General features: G+C 35.7%; 1 protein-coding gene and 1 pseudogene across 1 annotated transcript; one reads left to right on the forward strand and one right to left on the reverse strand.

The window, feature by feature from the left end:
* The first annotated feature begins 1121 nt into the window (after positions 1-1121).
* Positions 1122-27712, forward strand: LOC114245200 (calaxin). Its single transcript, XM_028177275.2, has 5 exons — positions 1122-1242; positions 2165-2234; positions 3214-3394; positions 3955-4065; positions 27527-27712. Exons 1-5 carry the CDS (start codon positions 1122-1124, stop codon positions 27710-27712), a joined length of 669 nt encoding a protein of 222 aa, XP_028033076.1.
* LOC149503529 (uncharacterized) lies at positions 20044-22708 on the reverse strand (annotated as a pseudogene).
* Positions 27713-27834: the final 122 nt, after the last annotated feature.

Raw genomic sequence — 27834 nt, forward strand, 5'->3', positions numbered from 1 at the left:
AGGTTATGGATGTATATTAAAATATTTATGTATGTTTATAATAAAAATCTTACATTTATTTCCGTTATCTGGTACCTGTAACACAAGTTCTTTACGAACTTAGCACGGGACCAGGTTTAATATTAGGTCAAACGAGATCGAATCCATTTATAGATAATTTCTGAAGTCTGCTGGTTCTAAATCACTCATAATGTTCATATATGCTAACATTCCGCACAGCAATAAATATTTCTTCATCGATATTCTAGTTTTTATTTATTTTTTATTTTGAGAAATAGAAACAAAAAACAAAAACCAAAAAAACAAAAAAAAAAACAAAAATTTTGTTATTGTCTAGACAATACTGGGTCCATCCTCTTACGCACACGACACGTCTTACTTCGTCGCGTTTCAACTGACAATTGATTCAGTAACTGAGCTTAGAACAGTGTAATCAGAAGCTTCTAAATTTGCTTCTGAATTCAGTCGACTAAATTCAGCCAAATGTAATAAGCCTTTTAAGAATGAGTCATAAAATAGCAGATGTTAAATTTGTGATTTGTTTTGTCATTTGTTCCTCCTAAATAATATAAATATAAATAAAGATCGACTGTCGCTTATAGAGGTATAGATAAGTAGCAGTCTCACTTACGGAGGTCCATGAGGGAAAAACGACTCTCCCTTACCAAAGTTTCTGTTTCTCGCTAATAGAGGTTTTGGGAGATTAAAATTACGGGTCCTAACTCTTACTCTCACTTATAGAGTTTTCTCACTTATCCAGTTCTAACTTACCCATGTTTGACTGTATACAGGTACATACAGTTAAGGATTCTGGTTTCGGCAATGTTATAATAGTTGGGGTTGTTTCCGGAATCTAAATTGCGGCCATAAATCTAATTTTTTTTGTATTTATAGATTTTGGACGAGAGATTATTATTATACAGTGCAAAAAGGACTATTTCAATAAAAACCTCTACGACGGAGTATAGAGCTTATAAGTTTATTTATATTATTAAAAATTAATTTTTGACATTCTTGACAAATTACACAATTTGTTTACAATTTTACTCGAACCACTAGATTTTTATTAGTATTTTATTGAATAAATTTGAGCTTTATTTTGAACTTAAAATTAACTGAAAATGTCGACATCACTTGATTCAGCCTTGGATCCAATGGAGGAGATACGTTTTAGAAAAAAACATGGCTCTATGTGGATGGAAATACAAAAAGATACGCATTTCACTTTTGATGAATTAGAAAGTAATTTTTTTTTCGTACATTTAGCGTAATAGATGTTTATTATTGATTTAATATATTAACGATAATTAAATGAATAGTTTCTTACTTAGTTACCTTCATTACGTTCAAAAACAGTGCAAAAGTACTCGACAGAAATTTTTATTAGTTACGGCAATCGCTTTAATTTTATGTTTTGATTAAAATAATATTAATGATTAACATTGGAATGTATCCTGAAAAATCCGAGACTTACTGTACTTTTATGATAACAAGAACACGGCTTATGCTATGTATCATAAAATACCTTTTAAGAAAAACCTTAAAAATAACCTTACCTTAACCCTTAACTTATAACCTTATTTAAAGATACCTTTAAAATACCTTTCACTTGTCAATACAAGTGGTGTCTCTAAGGTTCTTTTAATTCCTAATAAAAGATATTAAGTAATTTAGTTTCTATTTAAAATACATATTATTAATATATAGGTAATTTTTGTGTATATTTATTAAAGTATATGTGTATTTTAATGAATCACTATTTTTTTTCTGTTTTTGTAAATTATCTAAGATTTTTATTAAGAAATATGTTTTCATTACATATAGTTTGTATTATTTTGTATACTCGATAATTATAAGTGACGGATCTATTGAATTTTTTTTTTTTACATAATTTCTCCATTTTACGATGGTCTAGATGAGATCGTTTCCAGCTGTAAAACATTGTAGTATTGTTGAATATTTTTCATAACTCATAATGATAGAAATAGTAAAATACTGCGTTCCAAATTAATTTCAATTAGAAAAGAACTTAGCTGCTTATAATATTATAAATTATTGTAATAAATTGGCCGACTAAAAACAATTTTTGTTATATTTTGAAAACAGGAATCTCTCAATTCATATGATCAGAATTAACAGGAATATAAATGTATATTTGTTGTAGAAATAATGGTTATATTTTTCAAGATACAAAAGCGCGACGAAAAGCCGGCTGCATCCGATTTAATATCTAGGTACGTAAAATCAATTTTTAGCTAGAGTAGTGCTAACTTGTTCCAAGTACGCTACCTCCGCCTCACAGTATGTCAGATTAACGGTCGCCGAGTTAAAAGGGAAACTGCATTGTACCATATTCGAAAGTTTACATTTTTAAAACCGAAACGAGCTTACAGTACCGCGCTACGTGTGCTTCTCAAGCACTGGATTAGACTTGAAACTGTACACGTCCCATTGTAATGCACGTAACGTGACTTATATTTTACGAGAGCAAGGGTTCCGTCAGCTGTAAACTTAACAGTACGGACGGTTGTGCTTAAAAGCAAAACCGGATACATTTATTTTTAGTTCAGAAAGGATGCGTAAGAAATTTAATTCAGTGTAAAAGAGTTTTATTTAAAACAATACTTATATGTTTTCACTAGCTTAAGTCAAATGCTAAACCGGATTTAAATCTCTTTTTCCTAGCAGTTTTGATTTATTTTACCCTAAGAGTTTTATTATGACTAGTGGTCGCCCGGTAGTCGAAATTCGACAATAATTAATTTAAATTATAATATTGAAAATTATTAATTTGTCTATTGTCAAAGGCTATCATAGACTTCTATAACAACAAATTTCGCTAAGGCTACCTATAGATAAATAATATTGAAGACAAACAGTATTAATCCATTCTCAATTTCACCACAGACTTTAACAAGAAACAAAAGCGTATATATGCGTGTGTGTGTGTCAAGTAGATGGTATATAGTGCGTGTAATGTTTTTGTTATTCATTTAAGATATTTTTATGGGTAATTAAATAAAAATATTAACACTCTACACTCCTTCTCTATATTTTCTATAAGTGTGGGCAATTTCATACTACTTCGTCCACGTAATTTTCGTAAAAAAAAGGGGTACAAAGTTTTTTTTTTCTTTACGTATTAATTAATATATAGATAACTTTTTTTTTCAGTTTTGTTCTATTATATTAAAAATAGAGAATGTGTTTCAGGTCACATTTCAGAGATGTGCTTCATACTGGTTTAGGCATGACGGATTCATACATGATGGAACGTGTGATGGTAGCTCTCGACCGAGGCACGTCTCCTTACGTTACGATGGCAACTTTTGCAAAGGCTATATCATTGTATTTACGCGGTGATATTGAAGAACGTATCGCTTATGCGTTTACAGTAATTTCGTTGTTATTAGTAGCATTACTTTGTAGGGACTTTTCGTCTTGTACCGGTTCATAAAGCAATGAATATATATATAACTATTCATGAAGATAATTTTTTTTGGTTCATCCTGAAATTTTCAAGCTAAATTTTAAGTTTTTAACTACAATGTTCTTATTTAATTAAAAAATAAGTGGATTATTTGTCAAAGCTGTTCGATGTATTAGATAGTGATTAATTCGTTAGAAGATATAGTTAGATCTTTGATTGAGCTTCATTTAACATTGGTTGTTTGGTACAAAAATTTAGAAAATCCGCATTTTTGCTTAAAAATATGGAAATTTACTGACGAATCGCATAATTGACGAGTTGTTTTTTTTTTGTTTATACATTTATTATTAGCAACAATAATTTCATCGCTCGAAAACAAAATGGTATTATTATAGTAGTATTTATTACCTACAAGATAGTGGCGGGTATTTTGTATCATGTTTTAGTTTATTTATGTACATTTTTTTTTTTCTTAATCTTCACAATTTTGATCATAAACATTTCCTGTACATTTCTGCTCGTAGTGTTACGATCTTCTCGGCGAAGGTCACTTAAGAAGAGAAACGATGTATCAGCTCATGAAGAAGAGTCTTGCGAAAGCATCTAGAGATGATGACGTCGAAGAGGCGGTCAAGGTAACACATTAATTATTCAAACTAATTTCGAGTTCGATGAATATTGACAAAAAGAAAACCGTACAACAAATTTGAATTTTGAAATTTTTTCCGCTTTTTTTAATTTCTTTTGTGTTTTCATATTTGGGCGTCAATCGGTAAAATTAAGCACTCTATATTTTCACCGTATTTTTTATTCTACAAATAATTATTTAACATATTTTCAAAAAGTAGTGGTATAAATCTATTCTATTTATAAAATAAATTGAACAAATGGAGTGATTTTTCACAGATTTAGAATATAAATAGCGCCATTTCAAATTTTTCCGTTGGTATCTTATAAGGCGACTAGAGGAATCGCCGGAAAACTGGCAACATCATAAACTGAGTATGATACTAGTATAGTGCGATCAGCAACTGGTTTTTTTAGGTGGTAAGACGTTTTGTAAGCACGCACGGGTGGGTATAACAATCCTGCTAATTTCTGACACGAAGCAAAATATACAGTATAATTGAGGCTTAGGCCTCATGTTTCTAACTGGGCAACACGATTAACGTTATAATATCGATGAGGTCTAGTAACCTCTTAAAACGAGATGGGCCGTGGGTTCGTATATTCATCTACGTAATAAAAATCTTAGGTATGTAAGTATTTACTCCTACATGCACTACTAAAAGTAAAAATTATGTAATAGGTTGAGGAAAAAGTATTTTCGCTTTATAGTATGTATGAACTTATAATAAAATCTCTTTGGCCTATTTGTATCTGGCTGGTTTTGGTATCATTAAAAGTTTAAATTTTAAAGAAGATAATTCCAAATTCAAATTAGGAAAATGCGTGATTTTCATTTATTTTTCGTACTGTCAAGATGAGTGAATCTAATGAAGAAATTCGATACATTTTAAAATTTTACTACAAAAAAGGTAAAAATGCAACACAAGCCGCGAAAAAAATTTGCGATGTTTTTGGACCCAGTGAAGTGTCTGTGACACGTCCTTATGGAGCCATCAGATCCAATAACTTTTGCACTAGATACCTTCAGCTCTAACACTAGGAGCAGGATGAGGAACCCCGGTAACCATACTCGTCGAACTCGACAAAGAGGTCGACGTGCAACCTTACCCATGCATCAGCTCGCTTAGTTTTTCGCCAGATCTTCTCAGCGGGTCGCGATTCCGATCCAGTAGTAGATTCATTCGCGAAGCAGTTGCTCTTGAGTTGTTAGGTCTCCTTCGGAGGCACTCGGGCAGCTGTTAGCAAATCCCACCCCTTCTGGCTGAGCCTTTGCTCGCCCACCTGTCCTGGTGAAACTGGAAAGGCCTCCGAGCCACAAGTAAATATTCAATCATAAAAAAAAAGTTACTGTGAGAGTAGCACAAATTTGGTTTAAGCGTTTTCAATCCGAAAATTTTGATGTTAAAGATGCACGTCGCTCTGGTCGCTCTATCTATACTAATATTATAAAGAGGAAAGATTTGTTTGTTTGTTTGTTTCGAATAGGCTCTGAAACTACTGGACCGATTTGAAAAATTCTTTTTCCATTAGAAGCCGACATTGTCCCTGATGAACATAGGCTACTTTTTTTAATTTTTAATTTTTTTTTTTTCATTTGTGTTTTAATGTTTCCGAAGCGAAGCGAGGGCGGGTCGCTAGTTACGGATAAAATGGATGCAATTTTTGAAAAAGTGGAGCAAGATCGGCATATCAGTAGTTACGATCTAGTTGAAGAAGTGGGAATTGACCACAAAACAGTTTTGGCGCGTTTGAAAAAAACTGGGTACACAAAAAAGCTCGATATTTGGGTACTTCATGAGTTCACTGAAAAGTGGTCACGTACGACAAGAACGTGCGAAAAAGGTCGTGGTCAAAGGCCGGTCAGGCTTCACAGACTGTTGCGAAACCCGGGTCAACCGCAACAAGGTGATGCTGTGTGTGTGGTGGGATTGGAAGGGCATTATTTATTATGAGCTGTTGCCACCAGACAGGTCCATCGATTCTGAACTGTACTGCGAACAACTGATGAGATTAAAGCAAGAAGTTGAGAGAAAGCGGCCGGAATGAATCAACCGAAGGGGTGTGGTTTTTCATCATGATAACGCTAGACCTCACACATCTATAGTAATCAGCAAAAATTAAGAGATCTTGACTGGGAGGTGTTAATGCATCCGCCGTATAGTCCTGACCTTGCACCTTCAGATTTCCAGATGTTTCGGTCTCTTCAGAATTCTTTAGACAGTGTCAGGTTAACATCACGAGAGGACTGTCAAAATCAATTGTCGCGGTATTTTGATCAGAAGCCACAAAATTTCTATAGCAATGGGATCTTGCCCCTACGTACAAGATGGCAAAAAGTTATCGAACAAAATGGTACCTACAGACTTTAGTTAAATGTAAATTAACTACATTAAAAAATGTTGTTAATTTTCTTAAAAAATGCGAACTTTTTCCCCAACCTACTATTTAAAATATTTCATCACAAACCGAGATATATTAAACAAATTCGTGCAATTTTACAAATACAATTATAAAAAAGTCTAAATATTTTGGATGAATATATATAATTTGGCGACCAATGACCGAGAAATTATAAATTCTGGCAGATCTGAATGGAAATGTCTATATTAGATACTTTGTAATTCATACAAGAGCATTCTTAGGTAATAAGTAATTTTACTGACGGTAGGATGTCTTGTGAGTCCGTACGAGTAGATACCACTACCCTGCCTATATCTGCCTTAAAGCAGTAATGGGTTTCGGTTCGAACGGTGGGGCAGACGTTATACTGTTTAAAACGGAGACCTTAGAACTCATGTCCCAAAAGAGGTGGTGGCATTTACGCCAGTGGGCCAGGTGAGCTTTCATCTTACTAATAAATACGTTTACTATAAATATAGATATCAGCGCCACCTACCAGCATAAGTTAAAACTACAAGAACTTTTTCAAAAATTTAAATACTTGTTCACAGTAAGAGCCCAATAGATGGCGCTCAACTTTTCCATTAAGAAAAAAAAAATTTTGATTCTTCTTACTCACATGTTTAGAACTGATAATTACTTTGTTGATAATTCTTATACTTCTATAGTTTTGCGAACAAATGTTCGAAAACAAATCTTGTATAATATATTTTTTGTAGAATATGATAGACACATGACAAATAAATTTAGACGATATTATATATTTTTTACAAGCTCATGCGGCTTGAGGTCAGTTAATTATATTTTTTAATTTTATAATAATACTCAACATTTTGAATACTTATCAATGTGTGCCGTTAACTTATCAGTTTTAAATAGTAACTACAACTCTAGCTCTAGAAAATCAAAAACAAATTTAATTTTAGTCAATGTTTTTTGTACCTTTGCTATGTGATCAATATAATTTAATCAATCAAATATATTCAATCCATTGTCGTGAATTCGAGAGATAGGTCATTATGATACAATATATTGCATAATACTAAGCTTGTTCAGTAACGTATACATATTTTAACTAGTTGTTCCTAATGTTAATTTCAAATTCTCTTCAAACAAGAACGTTTAAAGTAACAACTGTAACAAGCTCAAGTATATAAAACAATTGTACGGTATAATTGCATTACGAAACCAAAGTAAAATAGAAACGTTGCTTTGTTCTATCGTTAAATATCTCTACAAAGCAGACTAACTCATTTTAACTCGGTTGAGCTAGACTTCGCATTTCACTTGTAATGTAGACGAGGATGAATGTCGTTGGTTCTATGTAACCAACAAATTCTGATAACTTTGTTTTTCTAAGTGTATCTTGTAAAGTTCATTTTATTATTTCATAAATTTTATATGGTTTTTTTTTTCCTACCTATGCTGATAGCCTTGAGAGGCTATTTCAGCTTCACCCTAACGTGTATAGGTGAGCTCACGGGGCTCAAACCGGAGTGTTGCTAACACTGACCCTAGCAAGAGTAGTGCTTCGCAGAATCTACCACCGGATCGGAAACGCGACCCACTGAGAAGATCCGGCGAGAAACTCAGTGGGCTGTGTGTGTCTATGGGTTAATTTACTCGTCGAGCCCTTCGTCGCAAGCGATGGGTTCGACGAAGACGGTGACCGGCATCTGGGTATTATTGTTTGTAGCTATTATAATATTTATTATATTATTATTATTATATTATAGACTATAAAAAAAATTCCAATTATTTACGCTGATTTCAGTTTTCAATTCGAAGAACTGTAGTTGTGTAACTACGAGTACTATTGTGGTTATATATTAAGTATTTAGTGTCTACAATGGACTTTCAAACTAAAGTTTCTGTCTGTGTCAAACAAATTAAATTTTAATGAATATATCACTTAGGTTTAGAGCTTAGTTAGAAAAACTTTATACTTTTTGGGGTCAGAAAAAACAAGCTATTTTTTTTTATTTTTTTTTTATTGCTTAGATGGGTGGACGAGCTCACAGCCCACCTGGTGTTAAGTGGTAACTGGAGCCCATAGACATCCACAACGTAAATGCGCCACCCACCTTGAGATACAAGTTCTAAGGTCTCATTTATAGTAACGACGGCTGCCCCACCCTTCAAACCGAAACGCATTACTGCTTCACGGCAGAAATAGGCAGGGTGGTGGTACCCACCCGCGCGGACTCACAAGAGGTCCTACCACCAGTAATTACGCAAATTATAATTTTGCGGGTTTCATTTTTATTACACGATGTTATTCCTTCACCGTGGAAGTCAATCGTGAACATTTGTTGAGTACGTATTTCATTTGAAAAATTGGTACCCGCCTGCGGGATTCGAACACCGGTGCATCGCTTCAACACGAATGCACCGGACGTCTTATCCGTTAGGCCACGACGACCGACAATGCTAGACAATGCTTTAAGATTTTTTTATATTATAAATTGCGACATTGTGCAGTACCTAGTTTTTCTAAGCATACATACTTTGAACCCAAGCCATACACCATTTTTGTTGTCAAAAGTCGTTGTTTTAAATATGCTATCTGGACGCAGACAAAGCAAGCATTACTTTAGAAAGCTATTTATTTTCCATGGTCCTTTACTTTGCGCTAATACGCCCAAATTCTGAATATTGAATACACGCGAACGTACTAGGTATAGTTGCGACGAGAAAACTATGTCATTTTCAAATTTGAGGTATTTGCTACGTGAAATATTTACCTTTGTGCTCTGTTAATAGCGTTCCTGTTTCAGGCTTTTTTTTCCGGAATACTACAGTTTCCTTTACTTGCTTCTATGCTCCAAGCTTCACATTGCATTTTTTTTCTAGTTTTTTATACCAGACGACTGTCTAAAAGCAATTTTTGTATCTCGTAGGAAGAGTATTTTTCCGGATGAAAGTAGTCCTGTGTCTATTTATGTAACCATGACACCCTTTTGCAAAATTACATGATGATCGGCTTAGAAGCTGGAACGTGTAAGCGTAACAGAGAAATAAATAAATCTCACATTCGTATTTATCGTAATTATTATTAGTATTGAAAACTGAGCTTATTTGTAATTAATGTTTACTGTTAGAAGCGTACGTCACCACATCATCATCATCATCATTATCCTGCCCTTCTCCCAGTCACCTGGGGTCGGCGCAACATGTTTGCTCCTTCCATACTCTTCTATCATATACCATTTCTTCGTTCACTCCCCTCCTACCCATATCGTCTTTCACACAATCCATCCATTTCTTCTTAGGTCTACCTCTTCCTCTAAAGTACTTCCACATTCACCACATACCAACATGAAATTAATAAAAAGAAAAATGCGTCTAAAAGAGCATAGCTTAGGTTGGTTTAGGTTGTAACGATTTTTTTCGTCCCTCAAATTTATTCAGTAACATACAGTATTAAATAAATAATCTACGAAGCCTTTAGCGCCGATCGACAAATAAGTTTCCCCTTGTAGTAAGAAGAATTATTCGATAAAGTTAAAGTTAGGTAGGGAAGGTAAAATATAAAAAATGGTAAACGTAATTTATTTTTGATAAATTTATCCCATTGTCTATGGATTGCTTTACTTTACCTACCGAGCTACTGTCGAAATTTTGTTAAATCGAATTATCTCTTTGATATATGACTGTTAAATACGGACAGACAGATCCAAATACTAACTGAATATTATAAATTTAAAACACGAAATCCTGAAAACGATAGCAAGAGCTAGAGTAGTAACAGTAGCTAGATAGAGAGTAATTGTCTGAGCAAGTCTCGTGTGTGAACTCAAATAAGCTAAGGATAAGTTAAATTAATTTCATTTTCCGAGAACACATTTTAATTTTTATATAATGTACGTTTTATTCTTCATTACCTTAGTATAGGAATTTGTTAAATGTCAAAGTACTTTTTCAATTTATTACATATCTTGCTGCTTGGTTATTCTTATATGATAATGTTATTCCTTCCAAGTTTTTTTGGTGCTTATTGTAGAAAATAGTTATCCAGGCATAATTCAGTAAGGTAGTTATTTATCATGTTTGCAACCTCTTTGTTTTCAAGAAATAAAGTTTATTTATATGTAATTCTTATTCAGTGCCATTTTTCATCAAACTTTTTAATGAAATACATTTAGGTATATTTAATATATCGCACCTTTAGAATTATAAAGACCTACTTCGAAATTTTTGGATTTCGACTTTAATTCAAATTCTAGAATGACCTCTTCAGCGACGCTTAATAATCAAATGACCAAAAGTAGCTTATAAAGGAACAAACTTAACCATCGGTCTCTTTCATTTCGTCCCCTTCCTCCACGTGTTCTCGGTTTGAAAATTTGATTTTCCAAAAAACCCTTTTTTTGCTTAAGTCGGTTGACGAGCACAAGGGCCACCTTATGTTAAGTGGTCACTGGAGCCCATACACATCTACAACGTAAATGCCGCCGCCTACCTTGAGACATGAGTTCTATGATCTCAGTTATTACAGTACAGCAGCCCCCCCCCCAAACCGAAACGCATTACTGCTTCACGGCAAAAATAGGCAAGGTTGTGGTACCTACTCGTGCAGATTCACAATACGTCCTGTCACCAGTAATTACGCAAATTATAATTTTGCGGGTTTCATTTTTATTACATGACTAACTGTACCCGTCCGCTTCGCTGGGCATTTAAAATTATCATTATTATTTCTCACCCCCACCGAGATTCTCATCATTAACGCCCCCGTAACTGGTGTAGGGAGTCCAACACTCATATAAATATTAGCCTATCCATTAAGTACATGTATTTTCTACATGGATACCAAGGTTCAAGTCAATCGGATGCATGGTTCAGTTGTTATAACGGAACATCCGTAAAAATCACTGTAGATTTATATATTAGTCAAATATTAGTATAGATTTATATATTAGTACAGACTAGAGGTCCCACAGTAGTCGAAATTCGACCATAATTAATTGGAATTGTTAGTTTGTACACATACTATAATCACAAATTTCGCTAAGGCTATAAAAATATTCATAAAGACAAACAATATTTAATCTATTCTCAATTTGACCACAGACGTCAAGAACAAAAGTTTGACAATAAATAGCATGCATGCGTGTGTGCGTCAAATACATGGTATGTGGTGTGTGTAATGTTTTCTTTATTGATTTAATGTATCTTTTATGCATTATTTTTAAAAAATATTAGTATTGTGCACTTTTCTCTATATCTATACTTAATATACTTAATATTATAAAGAGGAAAGATTTGTTTGTTTGTTTGTATTGAATAGGCTCCGAAACTACTGAACCGATTTGAAAAATTCTTTCACTGTTTGGAAGCTACACTATTCCCAAGTGACATAGGCTATAATCTTTTTTGCAAAAAATTAGAAATCCTTACTAAAACTCCAAAAATGTAACCCAAGATGTAAAAAAAATACCTAAAATATTCTTTACGCCGCGTGCCCTGCGAAAACTATTGATGATAGAATAGAATAATGTACTACGACTTTGTAGAACACATTATTATTTACAAAAAGTGTCGCGATCGCATATGTCTAACTATAACAGTTATGCCGCAATAAGTGTTCTTTTATTTTAAAAACTAAAATGCGTTGAAATTTTCGTTAAAGATCCGAGCGGAGCCGGAGCGGGCCGCTAGTTCTCTATAAGTGTGGAAAATTTCAGTCTCCTCCGTCTGCAATTTTCGTAAAAAGGGATACAAAGTTTTTGCTTCACGTATTAATATATAGATGTGTGATATTACATGATTCCTTTATTGTGGAAGTCAATCGTGAACATTTGTCAAGTACATATTTCATTAGAAACATTGGTACCTGCTAGCGGGTTTCGAGCACCGGTGCATCGCAAGATACGAATGCACCGGACGTCTTATCCTTTAGGTCACGACGACTTTTTTTATTGGGTCTCTATGATTCTAAAGGTGCGATATATACACTTTTACCTTTGAATTCCATATTGTTGGGATTAGGAATATAATAGGTTGGCTCAATCCGAAATTCTTTCATGCACTTCTAACTTGTCACACTCAAGAGTTTTCTAAGCAGATTGATGAACAAGATTTACAATTTTCAATTTGGCCGCCGGCGCCGTCTTTTGGTTTTTAGCGATATTCTATTGTTTTCAACTATTTTCCTCGTGGCAAACGCAGTTTCTCTTGGAGTGCGAACAGATGAAAAGGGACTTTTAGCCGAAACGGGAGGAGCGGAGTTGTGTCAATTTGTTTTATTTTGTTAATTTAGTCTTTTCGAGTTTAAATGTGTAATAATTGTGGTTTATTAGCTATTTAGCTTTGGTGAAAATGTACAGATGTGGGAAAATTAAAAAAAAGCCGCTAGACGTAGCTTCTCAGGTTGTTTTAAAAAGTTCCCCAAAAAGTCTCAGTTCATAACTACTATTTTATTGAAACTTTATTTCATCCCATCTCATCTCGTTTCATTTTATTTAATATTTGAATTTTTTTATAAGCTGACATTGACAAAAATGGTTTAGTGAAAGGCTAATTGCTACATTTAAAAAAAACAATTAGCAGAATATAGCATGGTTAGAGGACTGAAGAATAAAATAGAAAATCCCAAAATGAAATTCTTATAATTTTATTCTCTATCTATCTTCTTATTACATTTGGCTAAAAAATAATAATTTCAGTTGCTGAGTGAGCAAAATGTAATCGTCAACGAGTCTGTTTGTGACTTTTGAACTACATAAAATATAAGTTTTCATTATTTTGTATATCTGATCTATTTTATTTTGTCGATATAATAAAATAAAATGTTTGTTTGTTTGTCTCTTATGTTCTTAAGCCATTAATCCAATTGTGATGAAACTATTGTTGTGGGCATTCCAAGGATGCCTTCTATCGATATACGACCAGCATCGTGCGAGGAATTTCAGGAAATCGATTTTTACAATAAGCGATAGCGGAGTAGGTTTTACTAAAATTTTTTTCTCCGAAATCCCTCGATGGGTTGAAATGACAAAGTTATGTTATAAATGCAAATATGTACACATACGTTAGTTGTTTAGTAAGATTCAATTGTTTAACTCTCGAAATTAGAGATACGCAGATCCAAATTTAGATTTGCGGATTATAAATATTGCAAATAAATATACGTTTGCTTTACCGACTTGGCGTCGCTTGAATTTGTGAATTAAGTTAATAATTTAAAGGTTCACGACAGGCATCCCAGAAAAAACTTCAATGATTCATCTACGGGTACCTACTACAGTTTAAGAAAACTATTATGGAACATTTGTGTATGACGTATTCTAAAGCCAATGATTGGAAGAGGTACCTTTGAGGCACATTTTTTATATTTATAATATAAACTTGAAAATTACTTTTAAAATAAATGACCAAAAAGTAAATAAATGACGGTAATCATAAAATAAGATAGTCGATTAAGTTTGTTTCGTAATTTTTTTTATGATTGCGTTTTTTCGACATTTGTTGTACAGAAAACCATCTTCAACATTTATACTCATTGAATGTCGATAATTGTGTAGGAACGATACCTTTTTTTACCCTGGGGATTCCATTTACGGATCAAGGGGGGTAACGAACCGGGTTATGTCGGACTCCGGCGCCTCCCGAGAGGAAGAAGGAGACGAGGAGGGCCAAGGTCCTCCACCTCCCCGAATACCTCACAGGAGACTAAGCCTTAAAAAAGGCGCGTGAGGTGCTCGCCCCACGAAACCAACTACCGACTAAGCCTCATCGAGCTCCACCACACCGGCTACACCAGACCTACGGTACCGTAGTGCGTACCGAAAGTCCGCCTTCGCCGGTACCCGTCCTGATGATAAGACGGGATTTCATCTCCGGGAATATCCCGATGGACGTCGTCTCGGGAGACACACCGTGGGCGGCGCACAGGAGCCACCTTGCACCGCCCCACCACCGGACCGACAGACGAGTACCGGGCGCCCCCGCACCCGCTACAGTCCCTATGGGGGCTGAGCGGGAGCTTCGCGCCCGCGCCGCCCACCTCGTCTTCTACGCTGAGGTGCTTCGCGCTCCTCAGCCTCACGGGATACCATTACCAGGTCACAAAACCTGGCCATGACCTCCCACGAGCTCTGACCCTCTAACATACGGGCGACGACAGCCCGCAAGGAGAGGTCTCTCCCCAGCACCGCGACGAGATCTCGCCGTGAGTGCTCCCAGCGCGGGCACGTTTCGAGCGCGTGCTGCGCATCATCATCCGGATGCCCGCACTGGTGGCAACCTGGATGTAGCTCTCTCCTGCAGACCTTTCACAGATACCTCCCGAAACAGCCATGTCCCAAGAGGACCTGCGTAAGGTGAAAGGAGAGTACACCGTGATACCGGCTTCTTTCTGCAGATTTGAATCGGCTATTTCATACTTTTGACCCGTAATATTAAAAAATTACATGAATCGATAATAACTAAAAGAGATTTTTATAAAAAGTACATAGATCCGATCTTGCAGCTTTAGCATATATTTTTTTTGTGACAACTTCAATCATAAGGTTGGTGTCTCAATTGCGGAAAACCTGTTCTACAAATATATGTCTGCTTAGTGGTCGAAAAAGGCTGGGCAGTAATTCCCACGAAGGCTGACAAAATGCCTTACAACTAGTGATTATTATATATTTATATTTATGCATTTTATTATTAAACGATACTATTATTTCGTTCTCATATAGATAACTATAATATCATAATCATTATGATATTATAATTATTATAATATATCATACATCGTTAGCTTGTATATAAACACAAGCTATCATCACCCTTGGTTGTTAAATGTAAATAGCGACCAAATCCGTGCGGAACTACAACCTTGAGCCGTAATGATATATTTTTTTAATTACGTCAAAGAACGGTGAAGAGTCAGCTAATCTGATGGCAAGTGATTACCGCACCCTATAGACAAACAATCAGGCCGTTCCTTACCGCTAAGTAACTTTGTTGAGTATTTTTTGAAGAGGGACAGTCATAGGGCTGAGTGAACAAACACTATCGGGACAGAGTTACCTCCAGAGTGACAGTACGAGGAAAAAATGACTTCTAACATGTTGGATGCTTTGTGTTCCGAACAATAAACTAGGAACCGGTAACAATGGTAAAACAAGAGTGACTTTCTGGAATAAAGGCTATTTAGTCCGAGGGTGTTGTGTCAACTTAATCTGTCAATTGGGTGATTTATGAATGGAGTGTCCCAATTTTTTCTGATGGCTTTTGGGCTGTATGCGTTGTGATGTATCACGTCATAGCCACGGTTTGCCGCCACGTCGTTCATTCACAATTTAATTGTTGCTTCCATCGTTTCTCTGGCGTACTAAGCGTCACCAATTTCGGCTCTTTGTACACTAGTTTTTTTCCATTCCAATAGACTTTTAGTTAGCTATAGGTACTATTTGAGGTTGGCCTACGATTTTCTGAGGACTACCACATGAACGAAAACTTGAACATTGTTTTCGAGTATTCACAGTGTGTCACAGTTTTTATTTTTATTTCTTAGGTAGGTGGACGAGCTCACAGCCCACCTGATGTTAAGTGGTTACTGGAGCCCATAGACATCTACAACGTAAATGCGCCACCCACCTTGAGATATAAGTTCTAAGGTCTCAAGTATAGTGTAAGCTCAAATTCCAGAGCCAGTAAATAAATACACAGGTTGCAATAGTTCACTTAATACTTCTTTATTTGTAACTCCACTTGTACAATCTTAGATATCTGCTCACTACTCAATACACTGATTTCTGTGTCGTTTTTTCAGACTACCGCCTTTTTTATTATGTCACGTCCCCACTACTGCCATTGCTCCCACAAACAGTGTTGCTATTTAACAATCCGATAATTGCCTTAAGTTTAACATGATACATTTTATTATTTTTGTTTTAATTATTTTACAATAAACCTTACATTCGACCATCCTGACAACATGTATGTCCCCATACATGACCCAGGTGGTAACCTTACATTAGGCCAATATTTACTCAATTAGTCATCAGGTGTCCCTTCAAAGAAGTGTGCCTTTGTTGGTGCCAAATAAAATTTAACAGTAAATTACAGACATATGTAAATTCCTTCAAAACAGACTTTTCATTTGTTAAACTGCCTCAGCCAGTCAATTCTCAGTTGTGAAACTGCCTCAGCCAGTCAATTCTCAGTTGTGAAACTGCCTCAGCCAGTCAATTCTCAGTTGTGAAACTGCCTCAGCCAGTCAATTCTCAGTTTTGAAACTTCCTCGAGCCAGTCAATTCTCAGTTGTGAAACTTCCTCGAGCCAGTCAATTCTCAGTTGTGAAACTTCCTCGAACCAGTTCTCAATTGTGAAACTTCCTCGAACCAGTTCTCAATTGTGAAACTTCCTCGTACCAGTCGATTCTCAGTTGTGAAACTTCCTCGAACCAGTCGATTCTCAGTTGTGAAACTTCCTCAAACCAGTCGATTCTCAGTTGTGAAACTTCCTCAAACCAGTCGATTCTCAGTTGTGAAACTTCCTCGAACCAGTCGATTCTCAGTTGTGAAGCTTCCTCGAACCAGTCGATTCTCAGTTGTGAAACTTCCTCGAACCAGTCGATTCTCAGTTGTGAAACTTCCTCGAACCAGTCGATTCTCCGTTGTGAAACTCCTTCAGACCAGTCAATTCGTAATTGTGAAACTCCTTCACACCAGTCAATTCTCAATTGTGAAACTCCTTCGAACCAGTTAATTCTCAATTGTGAAATTCCTTCGAACTAGTCAATTCTCAATGACTTTAAACACACTAGACCAATCAATTGCAAGGACTTCGTGACATAAAATATAACAAACTGAACCAATCAATTCTCAGCTGTAGTATTTCTTGTTTTGCTTTGAACCAATCTATTCTCAAGAACTTTATGAAATAGTACCAACTGAACCAATCAATTCTCAGCTGTAGCATTTCTTGTTTTGCCTTGAACCATTCAATTCTCAAGAACTTTATGAAATAGTACCAACTGAACCAATCAATTCTCTATGAAATAGTACCAACTGAACCAATCAATTCTCAGATGTAGCATATCTTGTTTTGCCTTGAACCATTCAATTCTCAAGAACTTTATGAAATAGTACCAACTGAACCAATCAATTCTCAGCTGTAGCATTACTTGTTTTGCCTTGAACCAATCAATTCTTAAGGACTTCATGAGATATAAGTAACTGAACCAATCAATTCTCAGCTATAGTATTTCTTGTTTGCCTTGTAGGTACCAATTAATTCTCAAGGACTTTATGAAATACACAAACTGAACTAATCAATTCTCAGCTGTAGTATTTCCTATTTTGCCTTGAATCAATCTATTCTCAAGGACTTTCTGGTCAAGGTGCGAACCAATCCATTCTCGCTCCTGACCTGTAAATAAAATAATACTGCAGCATAATTTCTTCATCAAATTAATTGTATACATAATAACAATTTAAGCATAATAATAATATGTTTATGTACATATATTAACTGATAAATACTGATATCTTAGTAATATATTCTAGACTATAATCGATCATTACTAATACTATTATTCAGTGTCGGTTGCATCGTGATCAGTATCAAGTTCATTAATAAGAAGATCAAGTGACGCGATATGTATCCATTGCTGCATACGATCGTATGCAAAAGTAGTTTTGCGCTTATTTTTCATCCCTTCAAATCCAGGGATCGTTTATCCTATAATGATCATCACCTAGCACTTAAGGTTCTTGAAAGGGCCTTCGTAGTAGGGCACAAGCTTTGTGTCTTTTAAAAGAAGATTTTAATACTTTCAAGAGTTCTCCCTTGTTGTAATTTCGAGCCGGTTTCCTATTCCTATCGTAATAATGTTTTGTTTTCTATCCTTTCCTTAACTTGTTTCCGTATAGAAATAAGATCAGTCAGTCTCTCTAGGCACTCTTCGTTTAAGGCCGGATTAATTTCACTATTCATTTTCATACCGAACATGACTTCCATTGTTGTCCTATCAGTAGTCTTCTGTACAGTATTACTTAAACCCCATTTATTATTCCTAACTTCTTATTCCAATCCTTCTCATCGCTTTTAAATTTTGTGCAGTTAATGAGTCTAAAATCATGCAGTTATACCATTTGTGATCGTGGACTGGAATTTAAAATTTGTTAGATACCTTTATTAAGACAAAATTTCTTGAATAGTTGAGATGTGAAAAAAAACTTTCCTTATCACTAACGTGCCTATCTGGGTCACTGAAAGTATAAAATATCTCTTCAAGCATATAATGACGTTCTGCGCCTTCGTGCACAGATTTAATAAATACAAACTTTGTAAAGGAACCTGCTATAACCAAAATGTTCGTATAGCCCCGTTTTGACCTTATGAAGAACCCAACATGATCAAGGTGAAGCGTGTGAAAAAGAATGTCGAACTTCAAAATAGGATGTAACAATCCTTGCCGTGCATGCGATGTATGCCTCGCGTAAGCGTACTCAATACACGCGCTTACGCAAAAAGAGTCATTTTCACAAACCAATAATTCCGCCTAATTCTTCTACTTCGTCATGGTTCAACTTACAATTTTGCCATTGAGTACCTTTTAGTACCACCCATCGAACATCTTGTTAAACTTTGTTTAAATACCTAAAAAGCTTATTATTGCGAATGATAAAGAACAATTACGCCACGCTAACTGGTCCCGTGATAAGTTCGCAAAGAACTTGTGTTATAGGTACCAGATATCGGAAACAAATGCAAGATTCCTATTATACACATACACACATTTAATATACATCCATAACCCTGGAAAATACATTAATATTTATCATACAAATATCCTCCCTTGGCGGGACTCGAACCCGCGACCCCCAGTGCAGTGACCATGTCACTTACCACTACACCAGACGGACGTTATATAAAGTATAATATATAAAGTATGTCTCTATTCTACCTAAGTCCGCGTCACCTAACTGAAGAGTTAATAACCAGTCTTTATCATTAATGGTTAAACAGTCGGTGTGTGTGTGTGTGTGTGTGTGTGTGTGTGTGCAATAGTTAATTTTCTTCCGGGACAGGATTACGCGACATCGCATCGACGTGTGCCGTTCTGGTCCCTGCCCTATACTTAACTCACAGCTAAAATCTTGAATCAAGAGCCACCATCTAGCGATCCGAGGAATTAGATCTCTTTTTGAAAGGTAGAACGTAATGCACTACAATCAGTCGCGATCTTGAATGCCTTCCTTAGTAAATAAGCCCTAAACTTCTTGAGTGAACACATAACAGCTAATGTCTCTAGTTCATATGAATGGATAACCCTTTCTTCTGGAGAAGTTTGAAGACTGTAGAATGCTACTGGTTGGAATTTCCTGGAATACGCTGTAATAGAATTCCTCCAACTCCTAATTTGCTAGCATCTGAATGAAGCTTATATGTTCTGCGTTTGGATTAAGACCGGTCTATCAACGAGACTTTCTCAGTTCTAGAAACGCATGTTCCTGTGCCTGCGAACATTCCCAGACATTAAGTTTGTTCAGGGGGTGTGCGACTAACGCAAAACTTCAGACCGTGTAAGTTTCCAGGACGCGGAAAGTCAATGACGTACTGTATTATAGTCGAACGCCTTCCGCACTAACCTCACAACCCAAATATTCGATGTTGTTCTACAAGAAACTACACTTTGCAAGGCTTAATGTCAACTTCTAACCTGTCTAGACATTGTTTTGTGGATTCTCCTTTTTCTTACGTAGGTACTAAAATTATTGGACTCACAAATTCTGATGTAGATTCCCTAAGTATGCCAGCCTCCAACACCTCATTTACCCTTCCGCGTGCTTTATCCTTCTCAGAATTTATCTCGGTCAGTGACTGCTGTACCAAGTAATAACTGGTTCTTATCAATTAAGTTATCACTCATTACCTTATGGGCCTGATTCGAAACTATCGGTGAGAATTATTTAGTTAATCTATTTATAACCTTAATCGCTTCGGTTCGAAAAATTATATTATTTTCGTGTAATAGAGTGTAATAGGCAGCGTATTGATACTGGTGTGACAGTCGCATATAGCTGCCCATTTTTTAACTAGGTAAATGCCTCCACTAATAATGGCTTCGTTGTTTAATTTTGCCACTTATCTATTAGTTATTAGCACATAACCCATATGCTGTACTAATACACAATATAACGCTGACACTTCCGAACAGCTAGCTGAAGGTGACTTAGTATTTTTATTATTTTCCTCGAACAAACAGCAATTCAGAATCTACATTTAAAAACCTCAAAGTAGTTGAATCTTTATAAAAACTAGCTGACCCGGTATGCTTTGTAGTGCCTCAATCGATAAATAAAAGACCTAAACTTTTGTCTATACTTCTATACTAATATTATAAAGAGGAAAGATTTGTTTGTTTGTTTGTTTGTTTCGAATAGGCTCCGAAACTACTGGACCGATTTGAAAATTCTTTTTCCATTAGAAGCCGACATTGTCCCTGATGAACATATGCTACTTTTTTTTATTTATTTTTTTTGGTTTCATGTGTTTTAATGTTTCCGAAGCGAAGCGAGGGCGGGTCGCTAGTATAAAATAAACTTAAAACAACCACCGTCCGTCCGACGGGGGACATATCAAAGGAAAAACAAAATTGTTATTTTTATTTAATTCCGACCATTTCTATATTTATCTACCTTTTAAACCTTCCCTGGACTTCCACAAATAATTCAAGACCAAAATTAGCCAAATCGGTCCAGCCGTTCTCGAGTTTTAGTGAGACTAACGAACAGCAATTCATTTTTATATATAGAGATTATATGAGGTTGTTTAGTAAAATATTTACCAATTAACAAAGACTCATCTAACATTCATGATGATCATAAATTAATCTACAAATCACTAGCACGAACGCCATCAATCTCGAGATGTTGTTGATGAAGTTTGCTCCCGGGTAACTTTTTTAGCTTATTACCAAAGCCTTTCATGATGGTTTGTATATTGTCATGAATTTGCCTAATCTGTGCGCTATAGATATTATAATGAGGGTCATTTCAAAATCCACGAGCGACTCAAAGACCATACCGTTAATATAAACTTTCTTTTCTTTTTAGAACTTGATTCGCTGTCAGAGGCATTTTTATTTTTTCAATTGCGATCGTTGTTGATCATTATCCGTGTCCCTATAACTCATTAGAAACTGTAAAAGCCTTTCTGGAAGAGAGCAGCGCAAAGCTAAGGCACTAGACTTCATAGTCCTGTCACTAATTCAGTGAATTATGCAATCGACAGCGCGCTTACCAGAAATACCACATGGGTTTAACAGAGACAGTTTTTCATAATAGTATTTCTCTATAGGTTCATTAAGCTTGCTTCTTCATCTCAACATGTCTACGAAGCACTGGCCATAATTTGTTCGTAAGGTTTATAGTAAGTGTAGAAAAGTGTATAGTGGTGGTATCGTCCCAACCATAAACCGACGCGCCTTCATTAATTTCACACATTTCCTGTGATATTTTATTAATCATCGATGTGTTCTGCGCTAACGATTGAGATTCGGGACAGTGCTTAATAGACTATTGTTTTGACAACAAACATCATTGGTAGAAAAGGAAGGACTACGTGACCTGATATGTGTTGCACGGCGTTCATGGTTGACGTTTGCATACCGCCCGTAGTCACTTCGGCGCGTCTCTGTAGCTGCACGAAGAGAGGTCGCACGTGGCCTCTCGGTTGAAGAGCGCCGTGTACTTCTCTTTCATCGCTGTAAAATGTCCCGCTCTTGCTGCAGCTCTTGTTCTAGTCGCTGGATACGTTCTTGGTACAGTTCCAGCTCCCGGGCCCGGCTGCACGTGCGAGAGCTGCTGCCACGATTACGAGATCGGCTGGGACCCGCTTCACCTCTGCTTCCTTTACGGCTGCGCGAGGGTGTCATCAAACGATTGTCGATTCATGTTCTGGAACTTGCAGACGTTGCAAAATGTTATTTTAAATTGAACGTGAATAATATGAACAACGTTCAACCTATACTAATATAATAGAGAGAGGACAATTGTTTGTCTATAAATTCTCAGTCATCGGACCCATATCAACATTATTTCACCTACCCCAAATGAAAATATCAATGAAAAGCATGGGCAGCATTTTATCGACGGACTATGCGAGCGGGGCACCGAGCAAAAATTAGTAGAATGAGAACTACCTATATAAAGTTCGTAACTAGTTATGCTTTATACATTGAATTCGTGGTTGAAACACAAATTCAAATGAACACACCTAAAATAAAAGGTGATATTAAAGAATATGTACATACGTGTACACAACATATTATATACGCATCATAAAACTCAATGCGATATGGTCGCTGTTATTAATAACATAAATTACAATGTTATTTTGGTTGTATTCTAGCTCAACAAACATTTGAACGTTGAGTTATAATGAAACACGTGACATAACCATAACATCAGATAGTTTTTAGTTCTCAGTTATTAAAATAGTAAAGAAGATGCCACAATCATGGCGTATCACTTTATTCCGGGCTAAACTTTGAAGCTACCTCCGTAGTCAGCGCGGTTCTAATTCATTTTCTATACTTTTTTTTTTTTTTTGCGAAATATAAAGTGACGGCCAATTAACAAGAAACTCAAGAATGTACTTACGTGAGGCGATCCCTCTTCTGAGATGTAAGCTCAAATTCCAGAGCCAGTAAATAAATACACAGGTTGCAATAGTTCACTTAATACTTCTTTATTTGTAACTCCACTTGTACAATCTTAGATATCTGCTCACTACTCAATACACTGATTTCTGTGTCGTTTTTTCAGACTACCGCCTTTTTTATTATGTCACGTCCCCACTACTGCCATTGCTCCCACAAACAGTGTTGCTATTTAACAATCCGATAATTGCCTTAAGTTTAACATGATACATTTTATTATTTTTGTTTTAATTATTTTACAATAAACCTTACAATAGTAACAACGGATGCCCCACCCTTCAAACCGAAACGCATTCCTGCTTCACGGCAGAAATAGGCAGGGTGGTGGTACCTACCCGCGCGGATTCACAAGAAGTCCTACCACCAGTAATTACGCAAATTGTAATTTTGCGGGTTTGATTTTTATTACACGATGTTATTTCCTTCACCGTGGAAGTCAATCGTGAACATTTGTTGAGTACGTAGTTCATTAGATAAATTGGAACCCGCCTGAGATTCGAACACCGGTGCATCGCTCAACACGAATGCACCGGAGGTCTTATCATTTAGGCCACGACGAACAAGTTTACATTCATGTTACATTACATACATTCGAACATTAACGAAGTTTATTAGTAATTAGTTATATTTATTAATTACTTTGTAAGTACTAGTATTCAGTTATATAATAGCCGCACTCGCCCGCTTCGCTGGGCATTTAAAATTAGCATTATTATTTATTGTCATTATTATTAGGGAGTCCAACACTCATATAAATATTAGCCTATCCATTAAGTGCATGTATTTTCTACATGGATACCAAGTTTCAAGTCAATCGGATGCACGGTTCAGTAGTTATAACGGAACATCCGTAGAAGCCACTGTAGATTTATACATTACTAGCTGTACCCGTCCGCTTCGCTGGACATTTAAAATTAACATTATTATTTCTCACCCCCACAAAGATTCTCATCATTAAAGCCCCCGCAACTGGTGTAGGGATTCCAACACTCATATAAATATTAGCCTATCCATTAAGTACATGTATTTTCTACATGGATACCAAGTTTCAAGTCCATTGGATGCATGGTTCAGTAGTTATAACGGAACAGTCGTAAAAACCATTGTAGATTTATATACTAATAAGTGTTTTACTCTTTCTAACACATTTAAAACTGTACCTAATTGAATGGATCTTCTCTCTCGCACAAAATTCATGTTAGATTTAGAGAAAATCAGGTTTTTTAGATCTGGATCTCGGTTTTACTCGGACTGTTGATTTAACCGAATTCCGGGTGCAACAGTTGGCTTCAAAATGTCATTTTGAATTTTACTGTTTAAAAGCTAATACAGAGTATAGATTAGTAACTAAAAGTGCAGCTTAAAATTTTTAATCAAACCAAGATAGGGTCTATGTGTTTTATGTATTAATTAAGATTATCTGTGTTTGGTTTAATAGATAATTATTTATATTGCGATGATTGCTATTTTTACAACTATTTCTACATTTAGTTGGTATTAGAGCGTATCCTTTTTTAATATACTTTTAATCGGTTAAAAAAAAATTAACTTTGGTTGTTTATAAAGTCGGTGCTGTATAGCTGAGTAGCAATTACTTTTCCAAGTAAACACTCTCGGGTGGGTTCGATCTAATCAGACTCGGCTGAACGAGGGCCGCTCCTGGAGTCTCGGCCCGATAACTACTCTCACCATCGTTCTAATCGTTTCATTAGCACTGCTATTAAAACATAAACAAACATTAAAATTTACCAATGAAAAACCAAGCGCCCTGTTTGTAATAGATTGAATTTATTTTCATTATGATTTTGTCTAATGTTTTATCAGCTCACGCGGACAAGTGACCTGTTATTTTAAAAGGTTAATCATCCTTATAGTAGGTAATTAGCAATTACATATGATAAAAATCTAAACTCGTTTCATTGTTAAAAATGGATCAATCAGACTGTGAGTTTCAAGAAGATTTATTTACTGATTGTATTGAATATAAATACTTTTTTTTCGCATCAAGAAGAAGAAAAACCTTGTATTAGCCAGTCTGTGTTTGCAGAACGACGAGTTGGACATCTGAGACACAGAATTTAATATTTACTATGCGTATCGGTCATTTATTAGGGATTTAAGTATGAAATTGCCGATTTGTACTGAAAAATTTAAATACTTTTTTTTTTTCATTTAACATATTTATTTAATCAAAATATTCTACCATTCTTATCTATATATTGCTGCCATCTAATAGGAAGGTCATTTATGCCTTTGCGATAGAACTCTGGTGATCTAGATTCTACAAACTGTGTTAATGCATTTTGTACTACCTCCTGGGAAGTTAACTTTTTATCGTGTAGAAAATTGTCCAAATCACGAAAAAAATTGTAGTCCGTTGGAGCAAGGTCTGGCGAATACGGGGGAAGGTGACGAATGGTTTCTAATTGCAGTTCCTGTAGAGTTAAAACGGTTTCCCGTGCTGTATGAGGTCTTGCATTATCACGGAGCAATAATGGTGAAGATCGATTCATGAGTCGGGGCTGTTTCACGGCAAGTTTTGCTATCATTGTTCGGAGTTCGGCACAGTAGACATCTGCCGTTATTGCTTGACCAGATCGGAGAAATCTCAAGTGAATAACACCATGCTGAGACCACCAAACAGTTACCATTACCTTTTTATTGGTAAGCTTTGCTTTAGGACACTGTTGCGGCGTTTGACCTGGGGTCAGCCATTGCATTATTTGCTTACGATTACCGTAAAGAATTCACTTTTCATCACATGTCACAATTCGATCCAATATTCCTTCATTTATGTATCGATTCATCAAGGCAACACAAGTTTCAACACGCGTTTCTTTCTGCAGATCCGTCAAATCATGAGGTACTCATTTTTCATATGTTTTTATTTTATTGATTTGACGCAAATGAGTCAATATTGGTTGTAAGGTAACGTTAAACCATGCCGCTAATTCCTAGGTAGTCTGGATATTTCGGATCGGCTTCCACCATCTCTTTCAATTCATTTTTATTCACATGCGTGGGCGGTCCTCCACGTGGTTCATTCTTTAACTCAACATTTCCATTAAGAAAACATTTAAACCAAAATCGCACGGTGCGTTCATCAGCAGTCCCCTCTCCAAGCGCAACATTGATATTGCAACCTGTTTCTGCAGCATTACTTCCGCGTCGGAGCTCGTATTCAAAAATCACTCGAATTTTTGAAGTAGCCATCTTTATTGTCTTAGCTAAATAAATAAAAAACAATTGAAATTCGATAATCAAATGTTGCACATTTTTTAAAAGAAGGACCTCATAGGTAGGTACCATTTGAAAAAAGTTTCACTCAATAATCTCAAACCATGAAGGTTTAATGTCAATTCGAAGTACCTATTACAATAAAACGGTAATTTCATACTTTAACCCCTATTACTTCAAGCATGTAGAAGTGTTGGTTATCCTCTCCGCAATACGACGAAAATCTAGGGGCGCTGGAATGGCGTCGCGTCATGAGTTCATAGCGTTACAAAACTAGAATTGGAAGACAGATAAAATATATGGGTCTGACGACTTCATATATACGTACTTGATCTACATATGACAAAACGTACTTTTAACGTTCTATTCATTTTTTGCAAACTCGACATAACGAATTTTATCTAACTAGTTAATTGAAATTCTAAGTTTGTGTACCATTATGATTCTATTGTCAAATAAAGATCACAGATTTCGCCAAGACTACACTTTAGACAAATATTAATAAAGACAAACTTTATTTAATCTATTCTCAATTTGACCACAAACTCTAAGCCACAAGAAAAGTTTCACAATAGCTAGTCAAATAGTATGCATGCGTGTGTGTGTTTGTCAAAGACAGGGTAGTGTGTGAAATGTTTTTTTTTAATTGACTTAATGTATTTTTTATGCATAATTTAAAAAAAAATATTAACATTCTGCACTCCTTCTCTATATTCTCTATAAGTGTGGGAAATTTCATACTCCTCTGTCCGCGCAATTTTCGTAAAAAGGGGTACAAAGTTTTTGCTTCACGTATTAATATATAGATTCTAATGTAAATGTAAACGTCTTCGATTATATAATTTATATTGTTTCATCAATTATTTAAGATATTGAGATTGCAAGAAGAAGATAACGCACCTATTAAGAAACCATATACAAGCTTTATTATTGCAAAAAATAGAGGAGACCTTGTGCTTCTGATGTCGAGAATATTGGCCTTGTCAGTTGCATTTTCCTGCACGTAAATAAATACGATAAAGTAACTCTCGCTGCCCAGTAACTCTATGAGTGCACAGTCCAATATAAGGCAAAAGTTTCCCTCAGGGGTTGCGATACATTTAACGTCTTAAGCTGCACAGCTTACACAATGGCTTAAGTAGACTTTCTCTTGTCCACAGGAACTCGTTGACATTATGTTGAAGCGTATGGATTTGGATCACGATGGAGTGATTAATTTTACTGATTTTAGACAATGCGTCCTGACCACTCCGTCGTTAATAGAGAGTCTAGGCTACTGTTTACCAGAGAGGCCAGCTGTGTATGCATTTTTGGGAACTTGGTGTCCAGATTGGGGAAAAATGTGATTGAATAAATTAAACATAAAATAGATCGAGTCATGTTTACATGTTTCATAAAAATGATTACGAAATTCTATTCAAAGTAAAGGATAAAAATAGAAAAGTTCTTTTTAATAGTCTAGCTTAGT

This window comes from Bombyx mandarina, chromosome 01 (genome assembly GCF_030267445.1).
Source record: "Bombyx mandarina strain Sakado chromosome 01, ASM3026744v2".
NCBI classification, from domain to species: Eukaryota; Metazoa; Arthropoda; class Insecta; order Lepidoptera; family Bombycidae; genus Bombyx; species Bombyx mandarina.

Bases quoted from the DNA above. Each gene is read 5' to 3' on its own strand.
- LOC114245200 (XM_028177275.2), top strand. From the start codon at position 1,122: ATGTCGACATCACTTGATTCAGCCTTGGATCCAATGGAGGAGATACGT. The intron at 1,243-2,164 runs GTAATTTTTTTT...TATTTGTTGTAG, and splicing joins CACTTTTGATGAATTAGAAA to AAATAATGGTTATATTTTTC. The intron at 4,066-27,526 runs GTAACACATTAA...TCTTGTCCACAG, and splicing joins ACGTCGAAGAGGCGGTCAAG to GAACTCGTTGACATTATGTT.